Below are 22,923 nucleotides of genomic sequence, written 5' to 3' on the forward strand. Positions count from 1 at the left end.
CACACTCGGGAACCGCCTGGTGTTCCCGCTGCAGGGCTGTGGGTAGGGATGGACACTGTTCAGCACTGAGAAGGGCGAGGAGGGTGTGAGGCTCCAGGACAGACAGACAGACCTGCCCGGCCGCTACAGGAATGTAGCTACACACATACACACACGCACAGCTCATGAGAAGGTCTGGAGCCACACGCCAAGGCCCACAGGCTCTGCCACCAGATGAACGAGTTGCTGAGAGCAACCACCTCCTACGCTTGAGACCCACGTGCTGCAGGAGCTTTGTTCTTCACCAGAATGTACTCATCATATGTACAAATTAAAAAGTGAAAAGGAGGGAGCTCCCTGGTGGGCTAGTAGTTAGGATTCACTGCTGCAGCCCCGGGTTCAATCCCTGGTATGGGAACTAAGATCCAAATCAAGCCACTGCACACTAGAGCTAAAAAAATGAACCACCAATAAAATCGTGATTAGAAAAAGTGAAAAGGAGCAAAGACGACACTTTTTAAGAGGGAAATAACTGCAGAAGTACACAGAAGTTCACCCCTGAGAACGGTCACTACACCGCTCATACTTAACAGCAAACAGCAAAACATTAACTACAACACAAAAAAGTCAACTATTTTTCTAGATGACGAGATTACTTGTGAATTTTATATTCCTTTTGCTTGCGTTCATTTTCTAACTTTAATGGTAAATTATCAATTCCTTAACTAAAAAAGCAAATGATCCAGCCAGTCGGCCTCAAGAGCCCCGACTCTGCACCCGCTGCTGAGAGGCAGCAAGGTGACCAAGTCCCGCCAGTGTCTCTGGTCCCAGCACCTCGGCCAGGCCCCCAACTCGGCCCGAGCAGGGACGAGCCTAGGATGCTGCCGTCCTCGGGGCGGGGGGGCAGGACCCACAGGCTCCCTAGCACAGCAGCACAGCGCTGCTGACAAGTCCCATGATCACAGAACGTTCTGGAAGTGGTGCAGAGCTCCGAAACGTGGCCGTGACCGAGGCGCTGGAGCTGTGCTTTCACTGCAGTCTAAGCGGCCACGTGGGGCGAGCGGCGGCGGCTCCAGCGGCTGCTTCCCTGACACCCGCGCAGGCAGCTGAGCAGCCCAAGGTCAACAAGGGGGCGCGGGCGGCCCCCACCCATCTCCTCTCCCGGGTCCCCGCTCCTTCCATCCCTGGAGAAGCCAAGGTCTAGGCAGGAGGGGAGGCCCCCCGTGGGCAGAGGCCGCCCCACCCACACACCTGCCAACAGGAGACCAGCGTCCCTGGCTCTCAAAGGCTCCCCAAAATAAACATCTCAGAAGCTTCAGGCTAAATGCGGACAAGGAAGAGCCGCGTCCGTCAAAACTAAGCATTCCAGCTCTTGATACAATTTAAACGCATCCTCACGGCCACGTTTACCACACCCCGGTTTAGGAGCTTTTACCAACAACAGTGCCTGATGAGAGCGTTTCCAGAGGAACTCACGTCACTGGGGAACTGAGCAAAGACTATTCTTTCATCCTCAGGAAAAGGTACCCTTTTTTCCTTAACATTTCAACTCATCTAAAATTGGGATGCATCTTCCAATCATGGCTGAGCATCACATCAACTCAAAATTAAATATTCTCCTTTCTTCACGGTGAGTTTCATAAAGGCACTTCCCCTTAGGTGGCTTCATCCACAGGAAGCTGTCCTTACCAGGGTCACATTTCTGAGCCATAAAAACACAATTTCAGAACAGACATTTCTGCAGAGAAGATATACAGATGGCCAGCAAACACATGAAAAAATGCTCAACATCGCTGATTATAAGAGAAATGCAAATCAAAACTACCATGAGATACCACCTCACACCAGTCAGAATGGCCATCATTAATAAATCCACAAATAACAAGTGCTGGAGGGGGTGTGGAGAAAAGGGAACCCTCCTGCACTGTTGGTGGGAATGTAAACTGGTACAGCCACTATGGAGAACAGTTTGGAGATACCTGAGAAATCTAAACATAGAACTTCCATATGACCCTGCAATCCCACTCTTGGGCATCTATCCGGACAAAACTCTACTTAAAAGAGACACATGCATGTTCATTGCAGCACTATTCACAATAGCCAGGACATGGAAACAACCCAAATGTCCATCGACAGATGATTGGATTCGGAAGATGTGGTATATATACACAATGGAATACTACTCAGCCATAAAAAAGAATGACATCATGCCATTTGCAGCAACATGGATGGAACTAGAGAATCTCATCCTGAGTGAAATGAGCCAGAAAGACAAAGACAAATACCATATGATATCACTTATAACTGGAATCTAATATCCAGCACAAATGAACATCTCCTCAGAAAAGAAGATCATGGACTTGGAGAAGAGACTAGTGGCTGCCTGATGGGAGGGGGAGGGAGGGGGAGGGATCGGGAGCTTGGGCTTATCAGACACAACTTAGAATAGATTTACAAGGAGATCCTGCTGAATAGCATGGAGAACTATGTCTAGATACTCATGTTGCAACAGAAGAAAGGGTGGGGGAAAATATAATTGTAATGTATACATGTAAGGATAACCTGACCCCCTTGCTGTACAGTGGGAAAATAAAAAACAAAAAAAAACAAAAAAAAAACACAATGGGTCCATTTTTTTTTTTTTTTTTTTTTTACAAGTAATGGCACCTCAGATCCACAGAAACAGGGGAATCAGAGGTGACCAGAGGCACCCTGGGGCGGGGGGGCAGCAGAAGAAACAGAGGGCCCACCAGCAGGTGAGGCCTGCCCTGCCACTCTGCAGCCATGAAGCCAAGAATGGCTCCAGAAACCTCTGTGTGGGGCAGGCTTCATTCTCAGCTGAGACCCCAGCGTCCACACCGCTGTGGGGCCTTTAGGGACCAGAGTAGGGCTCTGGCCGGCTTTAGCCTCATAAGTGGCATCGTGAATTGGAACGTGGCAGAACAGAAGGTACAAAAGGGACAGCGCAGTTGCAGGAGGTGGGACCGCACAGCACACCTGACGAGCTGCCCTGAGCAGTGGACCCGAGACACTCCAGCCAGGGCGACTGGCCCATACAGACCCCGTACGACTCTGATGGTCAATCTGGAAGAATCTCAAGTTGATACAACACAGTGGAGAAAGCCCTGAGATTTACTTCCTGGTTATTTTAAGAAAGACGAAAATGGTGAGACCAGAGTTTCCAGTGATTTTTAGTTACAACCATGAAAGTACTGGAAAAAAATTTCTAACGCGTTATTGCTAAGTACCCTTTGAATCTAAATATCAAAAAATAAAGTTCACTGAGAAATGAGAAAAGACATTTCTCATTTACAATTGCTCACTTGTAAAGCCACTCGAGGTAATAACTGACTTTTCTTTTTTCTTTTTTTTGTCTTTTTAGGACTGCACCTGCAGCATATGGAGGTTCCCAGGCTAGGGGTCAAATCATCAGAGCTGCAGCTGCCGGCCTACACCACAGCCACAGCAATGCAGTTCCAAGCCGAGTCTGTGACCTACACCACAGCTCACAGCAATGCTGGATCCTTAAGCCACTGAACGAGGCCAGGGAGCAAACCTGCAGCCTCACGGATACTAGTCGGATTCATTTCCACTGCGTCACGACAGGAACTCCTGGTCTTTCAATGTCTAGTACATTTCCCAAATTAATTCTTGCTTCCGGTACCAAGTATCAATCAGCAATGTTTAGTATCTATCTTTGCATCTGGTATCTGGTTGCTTTAAACATTTGTGAAATCCAACTCAGTGAGCCTTTTCAAAGACCAAAAGGCAATTACGAATTTAGAGAGCCAAACTCACCATGCCACAGCCAGTCAAGTCATTCATGCAAACAGATGACCCATTTCAGGCGGATGATTTTAGACTTTCAAAGCCGTGCTGGCAGGGTTACATGGTAAGTCTAACCCAAAGTCAGGGAGGGCTGTTGGTTCTGAGGGGGGTGCCCCAGAGAAGCAGTCCCACCCCCAGGAGCCTCGGGGTCCGGCCCCAGCAAAGCGGCCTTCTCCCACCGCTAGCCTGGCACAAGGTGCAAGTTGCTGAGTGGTGACATCTTCGTACGCCAACAAGGACAGGCACACGCACTGCAGCAGCTAAGAGACAGAGAAACAAGGGACCGGACTTGAGGACACTGAATCAGATTTAAGATAAAACCGTGTCGACAGAAAAGGGAAAGGAAACAGGCCAAGGCGGCCCTGAGGCTGCTCTGCGAGGGGTTTGAGAGCCCCGCGGCTTTTTCAAAGGAAAGCCCTGGCCAGAGGTCAGATTTCATTCATCCTTTGAAGGGGAAAGAAAAACCAGATGAATGAGCACAACTTCCTGCAGTTTGGCTACAAGGAGTTCCAGCACCCCGTACCGGATTAAGTGTCAGCACGCACCCCACCCGCACAAGCCGCCGTCCCCACGGCGCCCACCCCACGGCCCTGCCCCACCGCTGCCCCACCATCCACCCTCTCCAGAAACCCGTCCATTCCAAAGGCTCGTGACCCACGAGGCTTTTAGATTACACTGTAAAATGCAAGAGGAAACACCGAGAGCCACCCGCCAAGGTCCATTTCCTCCTGTTCTCCCCTGCTCCCCGCCCTCCAACTCTTCTGAAAACCCTCAAAAGCCTTAATAAGCCAGTGGTTTCTCAGAAACTGGAGCTCCCTCCCCTCAGCTCCTCGTCTGCATTCTTGCCAAAAAGCAACGCCTTGGTGAACGTCTCTGGAGTCAAGTGCTGGAGTTTCCAGTGGCTGCTCAAGCCACTCTGCTGCGCAGCCGTGGGCGTCCCGTCTGCCTGCCACCGGGCAGGGCCAGGGCAGTCACTCGGGTGGCCCATCCTTTTTACAACTCCCTTCAAGGACTTGGTTAATCAGCTCATTTTTTTTTAACTGATTTTTAATTATGTTACAAGCCAATTAATATCCATACCCACTTAGAGAACCCTGAATCAGACCTTCGAAGGTTGTTTTGAATCTAAGCTCAAAGGCAGGAGGAGACTGACTGAACCTGCAAAGCAGAAAGCCCGTCCGTGTGTTTCCAGGCGGACCCCTCCTGCTGCCAAGCCCCGGGCTCCACCCGCCTTCCTCGGGCCTGCGCCTCGCCTCCTCAGCCCCGCAGACCCCTGCCTGTGCACCCGTCTCTCTCTCCGGCAGGGGCTCCAAGGCATCAGTGGAAGAGAAGCTGCTGCAAAGGGAGGGTCCTGAGAGCTGAGTGACAGGCAGGGGGAGGTGGGGCTGGGCTGGGGCACGGCTGCTGTTCGGAGCAGGCCGAGCCAACCCAGGGTTTAAAAGGGCTCAGAGCAACAAAAGAGCCAGGACAGAGGACCCTGCAGCTTAGGGATCTCTCTGTGGTAACCCCTGATCCCCGCAAATTCAGCTCCCGGCCAACGCAAGCTCTGCCTCCCCTTCCCTCCCGGGTCCCTCCTGGGATCAGCTGCGCTGCACGCTGAGGCAGGCAGATGTCCAGGGGCCTGAACCGAAGCGAGGAGAAGTGCCTCTGTGCGGGTCAGGGGAAAGGATAGCACCCCGCTCCCGCTGGCCCGGCAGAGCACCCAAGCACACTGCAAGTGCCAAGCAAAGCCCCTGGGGCCACTCAGAGGCCCGAGAACCACAACCACCTTCCCTCCCCCCTTCAGAAAAGAAAGCAAGAGCTCGGATACCACAGGCTTATAACTAAGTCATGCAAAGGCATTTACTTAATTTCAGTGGATCCACTAAACCCACGGCCAGAGTAGACAGGACATGCCGAAATGGTTTCTAGAAAAAAACTCTGCTGAGGCACCCAGGAGCATCCCGAGACCAAGACGAAGTCAGGTGAGGGAAGCACGCTCCAGTGCCACTGCACCGTCCTGCGTCTCAGCCCCAAGGAGACCCCCACCTCCGGTCCCAGCTGGAGCAACCCTGCGGGAAGCACCCACTCCCTCAGCCAGTCCTGAAGGCATCACCGGCAAAGGGAGCCAGTGGGCCTCAGCCCCTAACACTGGTGTCCTAAGGAAGCTGCAATGCAACCCGGGCCTCCACGCTCCGGACAGGCTCAGAGACTGCAGGGCTGCTGGGCAGGGAGGGGCCGCACTGAGTGCACTGGCTGCAGGCACCTGCCACCCAGGCTGGCACGGCAGCTGCAGCACAGCCCCCTGCAGGCCAGGTGCTCAGAGGGAACCCCAGGGCTGCTTGTGAAGGCAGGGTCCCCGGCCCTGCTCGCCAGCAATCATTTCTGAGATGAAAACAGCTGTGCCTTCTGTCCTCTTTCTGGAGATGCTCACACCCGGGGCGCGGGCGAGCGGGACCATCTCTGGGGGAGGAACGCCTAGGAATCTGAGAAGACGACTACTCCGGATGCCGCGCAATTCCGTCCACTTCACCAGCCCCTTCCTTAGGCTCTCCAGCAATCTTCGAGGCAAGGACTGCTGTCCAAAACCAACTATTCTTTCAACGGGAGGTAAACGGCCCAAGATCCCCCAACGAGGACTCAAAAACCCGGAGCTTGCAGCCCTCAGACGTGACGTTCAGCCACGGAGCAGGAAGGCCACCCTCGGGGAGTGGCCCAGCACACAGAAAGGTGCACAACTCTGCACCGTGGGCCTCTTCTAAAAAGTGGAAGGTTGGAACTCTCTCTCTCTAGCGCACCATCTTCTAAAATTGCTCAAGAGAGCTCTTCAAGGAGGAACCACTTACCTAGAGTTAAACAAATACAAAACGATACACTGGTGACACTGGGGTTAGCAGACGCAAACTCCCGCACTCGGAGTGGATAAGCAAAGGGATCCTGCGGTCCAGCACAGGGAACTCTATCCAGTCACTTGGGGCAGAACATGATGGAGGATGAGGCGAGAAAAAGAAGGTACACACACATACACACACACACGCACACGCATGACTGGGTCACTCTGCTGTACAGCAGAAACTGACACACTGTAAATTAACTATAATGACTTTTTTTTAAATAACAGAAATATGCTCAAGTGTTAACAGGACAATTACGGACAGCTTCTTTTCTGTATCTTCCAAATTTCTTCAATAAGCACACCGTTGTTTTTATAATCAAAGCCAAGAAAAAGCGTCATCATCTCAGCTTTACTGACACTGACTTTACTCCAAAGGTCCCAGGGCAGAGACGTTGCCGACTGGCCGCCGTCAGCCGTGAAAGCCAAACCCAGCCTCCGGGGTCCAGGGCACTGGGACTCTGCTCAGCTCCAAGGACCAGCTGGGCTAAAAGGCCCCTTCGGCCTACATTTCTGCTTCAAGCGCCACCTCAACCAAGCCACTGACTTAGCAGACACAGCCCCAAAGACAGGGCTCCTAAGAAGGCTCCCCTTTAGTCCCAGAAAAGCCTCCGTGGATGCAGACGACTGAGCCCGGACGAGACCTGTGAGCACGGGGTCTTCTCCAGGACCCCGACCCGCCCCAGCCGGACCACTAGCAGGCTCTGCCCGCTGTCCCAGCCCCCGTCAGAGGCGCTGCTGTCAAGAGGTGTGCGCACGAGGATCCTGAGGCAACACGGGTAAACTCACCAGGGATGCTGCCAGCCGACGCTCTCGTGACCGCGGCGAGCACCTGCCCCCTCCATCGGCTGCCCTGTCCAGTCTCCACACGACGCACCTGACTATGACCCTGAGAACCAGCCACCTCCCCGGCTCACGGCGGGCTCGGCGCTGACAGGTAGCCCGAGCCTCACGTGCGACCTGGAACCTGCGGGCTCGGGCCCCTCTGCGCACACTGCCCGCACCCCATCGGCCGCCCGGCCCGCCTCGCCCTGCAGACCCAGGGCCTCAGCACCCCCTCCCCCGGCCCGGAGACTGACCTGGGGAACGCGACGTCCCAAGGACCCTCAGGGCAGGAAAGCCCGCGTGTGACACACCCGGAGAAGGACGTGCCGGCCACCGTGCACGTCACCAAGACGGGCAAAGCACTCGGTGAGCCTGTGGCCTGTAGATCTATGCGGCCTGAAGAAGCGACCACAGAGGCACTCGCCGCCCACCGGGCCTCCCCACACCAGGTGTCACGCACCCGAGAGTCGGCTGCACTCAAAGCCCCCCGCCCTGGGTGCCCTGCGTCTGCACGCACGTCAGCGCCAAGTCTAAGCGCGGCAGCACACACACGGGTCTGACTTTTCCGGCTTTACTCCCACTGAATCAGCAGGACTGTCTCCATCCAGGGCAGAGGAGGAACCAGCTCTCACGCGGGCACTAGACGTGTCTGCCTCTTCAAGTCCCAGCAGAGGGGTTCCGGGTTCCGGCACGGGACGCCAGGGAGAGCACCCCAACCTCCCAAGGCCCCACCAAGACCACCAGAAAGAAGAACTGCAGGAAAAGAACAACACGACGGTGCTGGAAAACCAGCAAACATCAAAGGAGGGAGGGAGGGAGGCGGGCAAAGCACAGAAGGGCAAGGATCTAAAGGCTAAGGACGCGTGCGGCTCCCGCGGGCAGACACGGGGCATCACCGCACGGTTAGTCGCCTCGACCTACGGCGCGGTCCTGATCTCGGCCACGCAGAGAGCCAGACAGGGAGGGCCTCGGGCTCCGGAGAAAGGAGCGAGGCAGAGGAGCAGAGTCAAGCCCAAAAACAGCCGACGACACGGAGAGGCCGAATGCGGCCCCGGCTGGCTCCTGCGCCAGCCTCCCCAAGAGCTGGTGCTGCAGCCAAGACACAAGGGCAAGGAGACGCCAGACCTGCAGCGAGCAGGGGACGAACCTGGGGCCACGGCCGAGAGCACAGGAGCCTGAGGCTGACACACCGGCAGTGAGGGCCTCCTGTCCCGAGTCTGAGTTCAAAGCCAACGGCCAGGCTCAGAGCCCGGCAGCAGGCAAGGATGGGACCAGGCGAGCTGAGCCCTGAGAGGCGGCCTATGTCGGAACGGACCCTGGGCCCCAACGAGGTGGCCCACCCCCCATCGACTGGCTCCAAGACGCTCCTCTCCCTCCGGGGCCAGTGGGTCCCTGAAGGCTTGGCCCAACCCAGCAGCCTTTCAATCCTGCAGCCTGGCCTGAAAGGGACAGTTCCAGGGAAGAGGGAGGGATGGATCAGAATACAGTCCGGCCACATCGGCAGAGAGGCCGGGCCAGCAACCCTGTGTACACTGCACAGCTGGGAGAGAAGAAGAGGGGGCCCAGGACACCGTGAAGACACAGCCCAGCGTGGGGTCAGGACACCCACTCCAGTGCCTCCTGCCACAGAAAATCTAGGTAAGGATGCGGCAGGGACACGGGCTGAGCAGGCAAGGTCAGGAAGCCGCGGTGCCAAGAGCCTGCGCAGCGCCCACTGAAGGAAGCCGGACAGTGAGGAGCGACAAACCGAGTCCGGCTGTCCACGCGGCCGCCCTGCACCAGGACGATGAAACCAAGGCCGCTTGCAAGAGCCAACAGAGGACCAGCCCCAAGGGAAAAGGCAGAGCCAGGCTGCGGGGGCGCCAGGTAGCTGTGGCCCAGGAAGGCTGCTGTGGGGCCGCCGCTGCCCAAAGGACCAGGTGAGGGCGCGAGGGATGCCCCGGACGGACGGGCATCCGAGATCACTTCCACTGAAGCGGCATCAGTCCTGCCAGATTCCTGACAACGGTCAAAGCCAGAGGCAAGGGGAGGATGCTGAGACTCCGAAGCAGGTGTGCTATTCACGCACACGGCAGGCTGCAGGGAACACGGCACCAACAAGCCCGCCTTTAAAAACGTGACTACCAGAGTTTGTGGCTCAGCAAGTTAAGAATCTGACTAGCATCCTTGAGGATGCAGGTTCAATTCCTGGCCTTGCTCAGTGGGTTAGGGATCCAGAATTGCCATGAGCTGTGGTGTAGGCCACAGATGTGACTCAGATCTGGCACTGCTATGATTGTGGTGTAGACCGGCAGCTGCAGCTCCAAGTTGACCCCTAGCCTGGGAACTTCCATATGTCACAGGTGTGGCCCTGAAAAGAAAATAAAAAATTAAAAAATAATAAAAAATAAAAATGCAACTACTCAATACACATGCCAAGACAACACAACTGGGCTCACGGCAGTAAGCACAAAGTCGGTGTAAATACAGAACCAAGACCAATCACTGCATGGAGTTCCCGTCATGGGACAGCGGAAACAAATCCAACTAGTATCCATGAGGATGAGGGTTCGATCCCTGGCTTCGCTCAGTGGGTTAAGGATCCGGCGTTACCGTAAGCTGTGGTGGAGGGTGCAGGCACGGCTCGGATCCCGCATTGCTGTGGCTGTGGTGTAGGCTGGCAGCTGCAGCTCTGATTCAACCCCTAGCCTGGGAACCTCCATATGCCATGGGTGGGCCCCCACCCCCCAAAAAAGACTAATGACTGCGAACTGTGGTGTTCTGTGCGGAGCCGGGACGGCAGGGCCATCAGCTTTCTGCCACACAACCACGAGGGGCCCTCGGCTGCCCTGGGCCTATTTCCTCATGTGGAACCCAAGGATGCTGAGGGTACACCCTCCGCGTGGTGCTGGCACGAGGATGGGATGAATCCCAACAAAGTGTCTAGAAGGGGCCTGGCACTAGCAAGACCGCAGCAAGTGGTAGTGGTCACGACTAGAGAGCCAAGCGCCAACTCGCGGTGACAGACAGCATGACGCAAGCCAGGAGCTGGAGGACCTCTGACGGGCCTGGGCCGCTGTCAGGGGACACCGCAGCCCGGGCACCGAAACCAAAGGCACTTCTTTCTCAAAGTTCTGGGAGCGACAAGTTCAAGATCAGGGCTCCAGCCTGGCCGAGCTACGGTGAGGCCCCTCTTCCGGGCCTGCGACCGCTGTCATGACACTGGGTCCTCACGTGGGGGAGGGAGAGCGAGGGAAGCTGGCCTTTCCTTAGAGGGACGCGCACCCCAGGATGAGGCCCTAAGGTCCCACTTCCCCACACCATCACCCGGCATCGGGGTGGGGACAGCTCGGACCACGGCAAGGGCTGCCATCTCGGCCCCCGAGGCTGTGAGCACACGGATGCGACTGCGTGAAAACTCGCACTCTTTTCTTTGCACTTGGCCATATGCCGTTTTCTATCTTTTATGTTCTTGGTCTCAGCAATACCTCTTAGAAGCTAGTATTTCTTTTTTAATGGCCGCACCTGCGTCATATGGAAGTTTCTGGGCTGGGGTAGAAGCAGAGCTGCAGCTGCCAGCCTACGCCAGACACAACAACCCAGGATCCGAGCCGCATCTGTGACCTACACCACAGCTCATGGCAACGCCAGATCCTTAACCCACTGAGCGAGGGCAGGGATCGAACCCGAATCCTCATGGACACTAGTTGGCAGAAACAATTATTTCTATTTGAATACTACGTTCGCTTTCAGGCCAAATCAATACTTTAAGTAAACGGGATTTGAGGAGAATGTAAGTTGTAACAGGAGTGTTTCTGTTGATCAACATACGTGTCCGTGCACACGCGGCTGAGAGAAGTGGCTACAACGGCGGTCACCGGACCGGCCTGTACTTACTCCTGCGTGGGGGCTTGAGTGATTTTAAGCTGTCTACATTTTACCAACAAATACACACAAAGCTGTTTTATAAAAACAGTATCATTATTTAAGAATCAGCACAAAGCACTCTCAGAAGCAGTTAACTGCAAAGCAATGAGCAGACAGAGAGGCAGGCAGAGGCACGGGGTCACACCCGCAGCGCTTGCTGTGGCAAAGGAGCCAGAAGAGCTGCAGGGGGACAGCAGCAGGGCCTCCTGCTGGCTCTGCAAGAAGCTCTCTCAGGTCCTCTTGGGGACATGCGGGCAAAGATGTCCATCTTCGGGATGCCCCGACTGTTGAGACTGGGGCAGGAATTCACGGCGCCTGCAGCCCTTCCCGAAAAGCCAGGGGTCCCTCCTCTTGACCTGGAGCCTGGAACGCAGCGTGGGCAGGTGCTGTCTTCCTATTACCATGCAACTTCGGACAAGCCCCTTTGCTCCGCGGGCCCAGTGCTTAAGAAGCTGGGCTGTGGGGTCGGGCACCTGGGCACTGAGGCAGGCACTGCACCTACGCCCTCTCCTGCACTGTGGAGGGGACAAGAGCCCCTCCATCTCCAGGGCGGGGGGCCTCAGGTGCACGTAGAGGGACGAGGGCTCGGCAGAGCCAGGGAAATTAGTACTGAGGACCCCCCTCTGATGGGCGCAAAGGAAAGCTGAAACATCCAGCTGCTACAGGCACGGAGCCAGCTCCCCCAGCCCAGCCTCCCGCATACTGCCCATGGGCTTCCTCCCAACCATCCGAAGAGGCCCTTTGCACCTGTACCAATTCCACAGGCGGCCCTCCGTTCCAGGCTTTAACCTGCGACAATTCTCACAGGTCCTCGTTCTTTCAAATCTGGTCTCAGTTTCCCATTATTTCCATTCACCCTCTTGTTCTCAGGGTCGCATGTCGGCCCCTTGTCAGAAGGTCTTCGAGAGACACAAACTCTTAGAATCATCATTTGCTTTTTTTCTACAAGGCTTATAACAATGCTTTAGAATCTCTGCATTTCACAAACCAGGCAAGATACCCTCTTTTCTTAATTTTTATATTTTTATTTTACTTGTCTTTTGTCTATTTAGGGCTGTGCCCACGGCACATGGAAGTTCCCAGGCTAGTGACCTATACCAGATCCTTAATGCACCAAGCGAGGCCAGGGATCAAACCCTCAACCTCGTGGTTCCTAGTCGGATTCGTTTCTGCTGCGCCACGGCAGGAACTCCCAAGATACCCTCTTTTCTATGTCACTTATCATTTCAGAGTTTATACGTCAATTTCTTAAATCTATTTGCTTAAATTTATAAAAGATATCAACGACCAAAACGCTCTAAATTGCCTTGCGCCAAGGCTGCCCTCTCTGCGGACCCACCAGGCCCTTGCCTCTGGCTCTCATGCACGCGCCCCAACTCCCTTCCCACGGGGGCAGTGGTCACGCGCACGGGCCTCCTCGTCAAGCAGGCCTGTGTTGAGGCTCCAGTTCTCTATCTTCCAGCTGCGCCTTAGGCAAGATGCTTCATCTACGGAGACTCCATCCGCCCTCCCTGTAAATGAGGCGCTGTCCACAGGCTCCGGGAGAATGTGGGCTCTGCAGCCAAGGCAGCGCCTCACACCAAGGAAGCAGTGGGCAAACACCTGCCAGCCCTGCTTTTCGGGCCTTCAATTGTCTTCCAGAAAAACAGCAAGTCAACAACTCATCAAATGCTGCATTTTTCATAAACTGCGACTTCTAAGAATCGTCCAGATGGTAGAGTCCTGCGCTCTCCACCACAGCTTTCCCCCAGGCAGCTCTGGAATGTCCGGGGAAGCAGGAACTCCGTGCACTACAGCAACAGGACTGGGTTCTGGGCCCCGGGCCTCCCCGCGCCCTCCCACCCCACCTTCATCATCCGTCACCTCGCTGTCTGTCCTTAAGCCACCAGCCAGGCCCCTGCCCCAGTCCGCACTCTCTGCAGGAAAACGAACAAGCCCACGGCCCTCACCGGGCACACTCGAACAGGGTGTGAGCAGAGTGAGCTGCTGGCTTCCAGGGAGGGGGCGGTGCAGCTGCCAGGTCAGAGCGACACCCTCTTCCAAGGGCAGCACCTCTGGCCAGACCACATTAGCCAGTCTAGGCTTTGCTCTTCTGCCCACAGAACAGGAGAAGTGGTGCCCCTTTCAGGGGGCTGCTCTGGGAATTCAGAAAGCCGAGCCCGCACGGGAGCCCCTGCGCTGCAGCCCGAGGGGACAGGAGAGGCCGAGCAGGTCATCGGCCAGTGCCGAGGGGCGGGCACCAGCCCTGCCTGCTGGACCCAACACCCGAGGTCAGCCATCCAGGGTTGGTCCCTGGCACCCCCGGCTAGGAACCCATTTATGCCTCTTGTGTCGCTGAAACAGCAGCCTCTGCAAAGGATTTCCACTAGAGCTCAGAGATGATTCTAGAGCTTTCTAGGGGTAACCTGCTGAGGAACACAGCTTTGGTGTCTGAGTGTGGACTTGCGCCGGCAGCAGTTACTGAATCAGGCACTGCGGTTCGCGCAGGAATCTCAAGTTACTGCAGTTCAGTGCCATCCGAACATGGGCCCGTTTAAATTTTAACTAAAATGAGAGACAATTAAAATCCAGTTCCTCCGTCCCATCAGTCACGTTTCCAGGGCTCCGTGGCCACACGTGCCTGGTGGCTGCCGTGCTGGGCGGCCCCGAACGAGGCCTCCTCCGTCCCCACGGAACGGTCCACGGATGGCGCTGCCCTCGTGCTGACCCTCCCGGCCCCCGCTTCTGCTTTCTGCACTGTACACAAAACACGTGTCGAAGCTGCACAGCGCCCGGAAAAATAACCTAACATCCACGCCAGGCACCCAAGACCCAAACCCCAAACAGCGCTCGTCCAGTTCCGCGGGCGGCGCAGGCACGTCTGATACACACACGGGGGGACCCTGGCTCTCCCTTCAAACTGGAGAGCACGTGACTCAGGCCCTGTTTACATTTTTAAAAATAGCAAAGTGTGTCTTGGCTCCAAGGGGAGAAAGCACTTCCACAGCATCAGGTGGGCCTCCAGCTGTGCCCGCTGCCGCCCGCCCCCGTCTGCAGTCTCTCCTGAAACCAGGGACACTGTCTGCAGCCGGTGGCAATGAGATGTGTGCTTCCGATCTCAACACGACAACACACCGCCAGGCCTCGCCTCCTCTCTGTCTCCCGGGCCCTGCAGGGCGCCGGCACAGCCCCGCTCCACGGGGCACGGAGGCTCACGGCCGAACCCTTGAGGAAACCGGCCAAACGCCGCCGGAAACCAGGCTGCACGAGATGCCAGCTCCAGGCCACACACAGGCCTCCCGATGCCAAACGGCTTCCACACAAAGGGCTCAAAGGCAACGAAACGCACACACGATGTGATTTTCCACCGTCCTTTACCACCCGCATCCCAGCCAGTTCTTCAGACTCCCAGGATCCCAGAAAGATTAAGGTCGTCTGGAACCTCCTTCAGACAAGGAAAGCTGGAAAGTGCCTACCTCCACAAGCTGGCAGTGAGGAGATTAGCTCTGATCTGAAGCCACAGAGACGTTGAAAGGGGTGTGTGGAGCAGCTGATTAGGGAATTAAGAAGAGCACCCCCTCAATCCACAGGCTTGTTGCCGATAACCAAGGCCCCCCCGCCACCCCCACCAATGGGAACCTCAGAGCCCTCCACCCAGACACCCTCCGCTGCCAGTGCAGGGGATAAATCTCTGTGCCAGCCGAGCCCAGCCCAGCCCAGCCCCAGGGTGGGCCCACCTCTGCTTCCGCCTCCCCCCAGCGAAGGGAGCACAGGCCTCCCAGGCCAGGACACTGGACTAGTCACAGGACACTCACCAGGCTTCTGACTGCTCACAGCAGGTGTTAACGTTACAATGAGAAAAGGAAACCAGTTAAAACTGAATGAAGATGCCTCTCAAACACAGATTTTTGGTGTTCTGTTTTTACATTCTACACGGCAAGGCTTCCATGAAGCTGATTTAACCATACTGTTCAGGAAAGTGGGCAGAAACGCTGTAATAGATTTTAATTTATTCTGCATTTATATATTTATTGTTTCGGTCGCACCCATGGCAGGGAGAGGTTCCCAGGCCAAGGACTGAACCAGGGCCACAGAGGTGGCAATTCTGAGTCCTCAACCACTGGGCCACCAGAAAACTCCTAACCTGCATTTAAATAACTTTAGAGTTTGCAGTCAAATCTTCAGAAATTCTAGGACAAACAACGGAAGTTACTGTAGCATTTGCTTTATTTAAACTATGCAGACTTGCCACACCTCACCTGCTCCTCTAAGCTGCCAGATTTCCCCTTCTCTTCTTTCCTTCACTCACTCCCTCACTACTATTATTCAGCAGCGGCAGGAGTGCTTGGCACTGGGAACGCAGCCTGGGACACAGCCCCTCCTTCCCAGAAGGGACACGGGAGGGCAGTGGTCAGTTTTCAAGAGCAGCAGTAACTGCACAGGAAGGGACAGTGCTCTGAAGCAGGGGTTTGGCGGGAGATGCTCCCCCCCCCCCAACCTGGACGGCAGCACAAGTGCTGCAGGACCTTCTGCAAAGCAAGATGCGCTGCCACGTGTCTGTGTGTCTGGACCCCAAAGGCGGCCAGGATGGGATGCCAACCACCCTCTCCTGCACAGGAGCGGCACCTTTCCTGAGCTGCTCTGTGCAGGGACACCTCCTGCACGGGCCTTGTCACTGTCGTTTCAGAGACGCATTCACACGGCTTTCACGTAAACCTTTCCCAGATGACACAGTTTAAGAACAGGCCCGGGAAGAGAGAGAGAAGCACAGAAAGGCACTCAGCTACAACCACTCTGGTGGCCCCCGAGTTCAGCGGTGACAACCCAGCTAGAGGACACGACAGGACCAGCCATCGGCAAGAGTCACCGTGGTGGGCTGGGGTCCAGTCACAGGAGAGAAGGGCTGGAAGAGGCAAACACAACCTCCGGTCGCCTGTTTTCCCACAGAAGAGAGCCGGCCTCCCGAGCACCTGCATGCGCCACAGGCAGCCCCCAGAGATTCCATACCTGACTCCCCAGACCCTGCAGCCACCACCGTACTGTCGTCGCTCCTGTGACTGTGCTGCACTATCGTGTGCCCTCGACACTGTGTCACCTGGGAGGACCTGGCCCAACCACAAGAGCCCGTAGAGCAGAAAGCTGCTCCGGCTGGCAGACGCGGATTCAGAGCACTGCTGCCAGTCTGAAGATGGGAGGGCCTTGAGCCAAAGGATGCAGGTGGCTTTAAGAGCTGAGAGAGGCCCCAGCTGGCAGCCAGCAAGAAATCGGGGACCTCAGTCCTATGACTGCAAAAGAACGAGATTGTGCCAATAACAGGAAGGCGCTCCTGCTGAGAACGCGGCGGCCACCCCCTCGACTTCAGCTGGGCAGGGCACCCAGCTCCGTCCCCAACCTCCAACCCGAGGAACCATGAGACAGACACGCAAAGAGTGCCATTCTAGGGCCACTGAGTCTGTGGACATTTGTTATACAGCAGCAACCGATGGGTACAGCATGGGAATCTCAGTGCAAACCCCAAGCCAGCAGGGAGATGCACCCCGACCGCCTCACTGGGAGGCTCTTCACACTGGGGGCGTCTGTCCCCACAACCGAGACCAGCTACCTGCCCTTCCTGAGGGGCCGTGCTCGCCCGGCAGCCTTGCGGGAGAAGACGCCCAGCCAAGCTGACCATAGCCGGTGGCAGTTTTCAGCCGACACCGTGACTTAAAACCATCTCCTGTGACTCTAGTTAGCAGGAGCCGGCACCCCCTCCAGCCGGCCGACTGCTGAGCTGCATCAGCAAAATCTGGTTTCTGAATTTAACCATCACAGGATTTTGTTTGTTTACTAAAACGCTCTTTTACTCTACCACCAAAAAACCACATTCTAAACCAGAAACACCTAACCACGGCACAAAAGTCTCATTTTTCAAGGGAAATTACGATCCCTCCTTCCGTTTACGTGAATCCACTTAAAAGGGGACCAAAATTTCATAGTAAACAGAGACCAAAAGGTCTGAGACTTTACTTGGAAACACAAATCTTCAAATTATGAACACCTTTTTTAGTTTAAAATACCACTTAAAAATCACTTTTAAAAGCCTTAAGTTGCAACCACGTGTTACTCCTGGGCAGCAGCAGACGGCCCTGCCTGGGCCCTGCTTTCCCATCCCGAGCTCACAGCAGCGGGCCGACCCTCTTCACCCACCCTGACCTCCGCAGCAGGAGCAGTAAGGCCACTTCCTGCAGAATCATTTGAGCCCCCCGCCCCACCCAACCCCGACCCGGCCAGGCTGCCAGGCTGTTTAACATCCTGACCGTCCACTCTCAGGGCCTGCCCTGCTCCCCCTCCTTGCAGCCCCTTCCCTGAGTGTCCGCTGTCCTACCTCCTTGACCAGGGACCAGGGACCACTCGCCCCAGCTCTGTCACAGCCAGCATCCCACGCTAAATTTTCAACGTCACTTTGCAGAGACTGGCCAGGGCGCGATGGGCAGGAATGGCGATGCCAACAGTGATGATGCTACTACTGCCAGGTGGGCGTGTCTGAGTGGGAGCTCACTTCACCGCCGGTGCAGCAGCCCTGCTTCCCGCTACAGCCGCACACCCTTGGGTCCCCAAGGACGAACCTGCAGCAAACAAGGCTCCTGTGCCACCATCACCTTTCTTGGCAGAGCTCACAGCCACCCCTCCTGTGCATCCCGGGCCGTCTGCAGGAAGGGACGGGGATGAGAGAGAGGACAGCTAGGGTCCGTGGTGGGTCCTGCCAGGCCTTTTCCAAGGAAGAGCCGGAGAAGGCAGCTGGTCGGACTTCAGGTAGAGCCAAGTCAGGCCACAGAGGGAGAGGTGGGACCGGAGCCCTCGCCCAGCGCCGACTCGCAGGGGAAAGGAGGAAAGAGTTAGGACGAAGCCAGGCCGGCCCTGCCCTGCCGGCTGTGGCTGACCACACCCACGTGACATCCACTGGTTTCGCACCAGCTTCAGGCTATAGGAATTCCTTTGGGGAGAAAAAAACGTCAGCATGAAGCATCAAGGGACCTACAGGGAAGATGCTGTGGCACGTGGCCCCGCACCCTGTGGACAGACCCAAGAGGACCAACTCCCGACAGAGCCCTGACCAGGGCAGAACCGCGGGCACCGTCCTGGACGCTGGGCTCTTTCTCGCCCCCATACACTCTTCTGGGGACCTGCGGGGCACCAGGAGGGACATGGTGGAGTATCTGAGGGCCACGCTCCCACTCTCACCTTTGTCTTTCATCTGGGAAGGTTTCTGAGGCTGCTGACACCGACCAGGGCAAAGGCACAAGGTCCTGCAGGATCAGGAGGTGAGGGGTGGGGGAAGGGGCCAGAGCCAGGGGCCAGGATGCGCCCACGGCCGTACGCCTGTCCTGCAGCTCCGGTCGGGAGCCCAGGTGCAGAGCACGGCGCCCAAAACCAAAGTCTGAGAGTTCAACCCCCAAACAGACAAAGAACGAGCACCAACGGCAGCCCCCAAGCCAGCACGTGGACCGTCTCCACTCTGAAGGGCCTGACGCTGACTCTTGCCTGCTTTCACCTGCGGCATCTTCATCTCACTCAGGGGTGAACCCAGGCGGCCCATCCCACAAGGCGGCCTCCAGGCAGTGTCCAAGGGCAGAAGCCTCCCCAGGAAAGAAAAGTGGCAGCTGCTCCAAGGGCCACCAGGCAAAGGCCCAAATGGGTTCTGCTGATGCTACCAACGCCCAGCACGCCAGCAACTGCCCAGCCTTTCCCACGGGCTTGCAGGCACTGTCTTTCCAGAAACACCAGTCCTGAGGTTATCCAGGCCGGGCAACTCCCCGTCAATGTGAGTCTCTTCTGCTGCTGGGCTGGGGGCGCTCTCCCCTCAGTCCTTCCCTTTCTAAGCCAGGAGCAGAAAGACACTCATCACTCTGGGTGAGCTGCGGCCTGGAGCAAGTTCCACGAACAGGCTTCCTCGATACCAAAGGGTGAGTTCCCATGAGCCCGGCGGGCCCTGTGGAAACGCTCGTTAGGGACGGGAGCGCCCCAGCTCGACACGGGTTCCCCAGCACCCCTCCCTGCCCTTCTAAATGGGCCGTCTGCCAAGCAGACGGGGGGCGGGGGGGGCACAGGGCAGGCAACCCAGCAGGCCCCCCTCCAGGCAGGGATGGCAGAAAGCAGACAGCCCCAGGGCCACCCGCAGAGGCAGGCAAGGAAGGGCGGCTGGTGAAGAGAAGAAGGAGCAGAGCCCCCAGCTAGGTGGGCGGAAACGAGGAATTCCTGCTGCTTCAGAGCCCCCTCTTCAGCCCTACACCACAGGGCTGCCAAGCCAAGTGCTAACAGGCTGGCGGGGGTGGAGGGGTGAGACCCCCAGGCAGGGCCCAGAGGCACAGTGTGCCCTGATCTCTAACCTCCGCGGGACCAGGGAGGTGCCATCACGGGGTTGGTTCCCGGCAGAGGGGAGCAGCCCACTGGCAGTGCCAGGGCAGGTCCAAAGGGGCCTGGATGCTGAGAGACGCCACCTCGGGCTCCATGAGGGACCCAGCGGGAGATGAGGGCAGCCGCGTGAGGGTGAGAAGGCCTCGGTAATAAGAGACCAGACGAGCCTGATGCAGGTGATGGATGAGGGCAGCCCCCCCCCCGCCCGCCCCAAGGGTCGGTGCTCATGCGCACTGGGTCTGGCAGTCGGGGCAGGGATACTCGCCGATCAGGACCGGGTTTCTGAGTCAGGGTCCTGAGGCTGTGTGCCTCCCACACCGACCCCTCCCCTGGACCCCAGCACAGCACCTGGCAGGAAGTGGGCTCATTGACCAAGAAAAGCAACCGGCAGCCTAAGGACAACTGAGGCTTCCTGGAGACCAACAGGTGAGGAAGGAGCTTCCAGAACCTGGGCAAGTTGCACAAGAGCTTAGTCTGCCGCTGCTACAAGCTCGTGAAAGGAAGAAGGGGGACTCCAGACGGCCTGGGCCCAAAAATGCTTGACAAGCAAAGACCACATATCCCCTCCTTTCCTAAAGTGACACAGAGTCAGCACAACTTCCATGACAAGCTGAGACCTACAGGTCCCCCCAAGGCCATACATCAAGCAACTGCGCCTGGCCACCTCTTCTCTGCAAGTCCTACAAGTAAGAAGCCCAGGCAGAAGGGGGAGGAGACCAGGCTCCTACCTGGGGCTGAAGGGGCGCTCAGGCTTCAGGGAGCTTAAGAAAGTAACACTCCCAACCCACACAGGTGAAACAAGTTGCAGAACACAGAACTATTACTGTGTATCCCACACACTTTTAAGTAGTATCATCTTAAGAGTTCTACAAACATACTTCACATGAGAAGAAACAGACCTATGAGAGAAAAAGTTACTTTAAGAAATTAACAGCCACACCTAGACACTGTGGGATTTATAAGCCTCATGTTTCCCAATCCTAACACACCCTGGCAAATTCTTAAGTGCCCTTTAAATCAGCATGTGACCATGCAAGGAAAGTGAAGTTTCTGACCTAAGTCCTGAAATACTGACATAAAACCTAGATACAACTACCTTGTCTCCAGGTGCTCAAAAAAGCACAGGAAGGCAACGGGGCTGGGTAGGTAGCACTCCCACCTGAGCGGCTTCAACTCACCAACTTTATGGATGCGTGACTGCAGTAACCCTAAGTGGAACGTCAACCCCCCTCTAGACTGACGTGGAAACACTGAAATAGAGATGACACTTTCCGGATAGGTATGTGCTGCAAATGTTTTCTTTCTTCACATGCTATTAGTTTATTCTTTAAAAACAGATGCACATGATGCTATTTGTCCATTTCAGCACAAAATTAAAGCATAACATGTAAGCTTTAAATCATTTAAATTCGCTGTTGCTGAACTGTAGCGCTACCAAAAACCTAGTCATCTTTTAAATGGATTTTCTCAGAGAAAACAAGAAAAGTTCCCATTTAACAAACATTCACTTTCAATTCGATTCAGGTTGCCGGCAATCCCAAAATGCTCTGGAACTTAACACAAAACGCCACACCTATCTGCAGGCCACTTTGACAAGAGGTCCCTAACCTGTCCGGGGGGGGGAGGGGGGCGCGAGAGGGAAAGTATCCGACGTCCGCTCCAGTTTCGCCGGCGAGAAAAGGAAAACAGCTGCACAAGTCGGATTCAGCGGCCTCTTTCTAGCAGCACCGGTCATTCTAGCATCCGGACACAGCACTCGTTTTTGAAAACAGTTTTAAGTTGAAATAAACAAAAATCAACGTAAAACCTCAGGGCAGAGTTGCACCTGGGCCTCCAGCATCCACCTCGAAATAACCCGGGAGCCGGGACGGGACGTCGGTGCACCCGCGGCGCGGCCCGGGGACCGACCCCGCGGCGGGATGGCGCGCCGGGCCTGGCCCGGGTGCCCACGCGGGGCTCCGGCCCCCGCCCCCTCCCCGGTCCCCGCGCCGCGCCGCGCGCACTCACCCCTGGATGCCCGGGCTGTACGCGCGGCTCTTCCACGGCGTGCCGGGCCGCGGGGCCTGGGGCCCGGGGCCGCCCCCTCCGCTCAGCGCGGCCGCGCGGCTGCCAGACAGCAGGTAGTTGAGGCCGTACGTGCTGGCCTTGTTCTCGCGTTTCCGGCGGCCCGGGTGGAACTGGTGCTGCGGCGGGGAGCCGGCCGGCGCGGGGCCGCGCGGCCCGGGGTGCCCGTTGGCCGCGCCGGGGGCGCTCGGAGGGCCGTCCGCGAAGTGGAAGAAGGCGCCGCCGCGGCCGCCGCCCGCCCGGCCGAGCGAGGCGCTGCTCGAGGACGACGAGGAGCAGCCGGGGCTCTCGGTGCCCGACTCGGCGTTGGACGAGGAAGACGACGACGACGACAGCGACGGCGACTTGTGCAGGCGCCGGGCGCCCTCGGCCGCGGGCCCGAGCGCGGTCAGCAGCGCGGGGGGCAGCGCGGCGGGGCCCGGCGCGGGCGGCGGGGGCGACGCGGCGGGCAGCGCCGGCCCCGCCAGGCCGCCGCCGCCGCCGCCGCCGCCGCCCAGCCCGGCTGCCCCCGCCGCGGCCGCCGTGTCCAGCGCGGGCGAGTTGAGGCAGAAGTAGGACGCGAAGCCCGAGCCGCCGCGGCCCACGCCCTGCGAGGTCTCCCAGATCTGCATCCACAGGGCATTGGCCGGCCCCTTCTGCTCGGGCTGGATCCAGGCCACGCGCGGATCCATCCACGCGCCGCCTCGCGGGCCCGCGCGCCCGCCCGCCCCGCCGCGGCCCCGCCCCCGCCGCGCCCTGAGCCCCGGCCGCGCCGCGCCGCGCACGGACGGACGGACGGGCCGCGGACGGACGGGCGGGCGGGCCTGCGCCGCGGCTCGGGCCGGCAGGCGGCGGCGGCGGCGGCGGCGGCTCCCGTCGGGGTCCGGTCGCGGCGGCCTGGCGGGGCCCGGGCAGGCCGCGGCGGGCTGCTCGGGCCTGTCGCGCTCCCTTCACGCGGCTCGGGGCGGGCGCGGGGGCCGCGGCGGCGGCGGCGTTCCACACGGGCCGGCGGGAGAGGCCATCGGAGGGGGCGGGCGGCCCGGCCGAGGGGGCGGGCCCAGGCGCAGCGCGGCCCGGGACCCGCGAGAGGGCCGCCG

The 22,923-nt window shown here is 57.5% G+C and overlaps 1 protein-coding gene across 2 annotated transcripts in view; it reads right to left on the reverse strand.

Annotated features, from left to right (window-relative positions):
• Positions 1-22,701, reverse strand: part of TENT4A (terminal nucleotidyltransferase 4A) — a 43,065-nt gene extending 20,364 nt beyond the window's left edge. For both annotated transcript variants that reach the window (XM_021076642.2, XM_021076643.2), the window contains exon 1: positions 21,791-22,701. In XM_021076642.2, coding sequence (XP_020932301.2) covers positions 21,791-22,518 — 728 coding nt within the window. In that variant the 5' untranslated portion in view covers positions 22,519-22,701. The remainder of the gene's footprint in view (positions 1-21,790) is intronic.
• Positions 22,702-22,923: the final 222 nt, after the last annotated feature.

Source organism: Sus scrofa, chromosome 16 (genome assembly GCF_054392235.1).
Source record: "Sus scrofa isolate SSC_HxYL_T2T_F1_AM1 chromosome 16, Sscrofa_HxYL_maternal_Yorkshire_Landrace_v2.0, whole genome shotgun sequence".
Lineage (NCBI taxonomy): Eukaryota > Metazoa > Chordata > Mammalia > Artiodactyla > Suidae > Sus > Sus scrofa.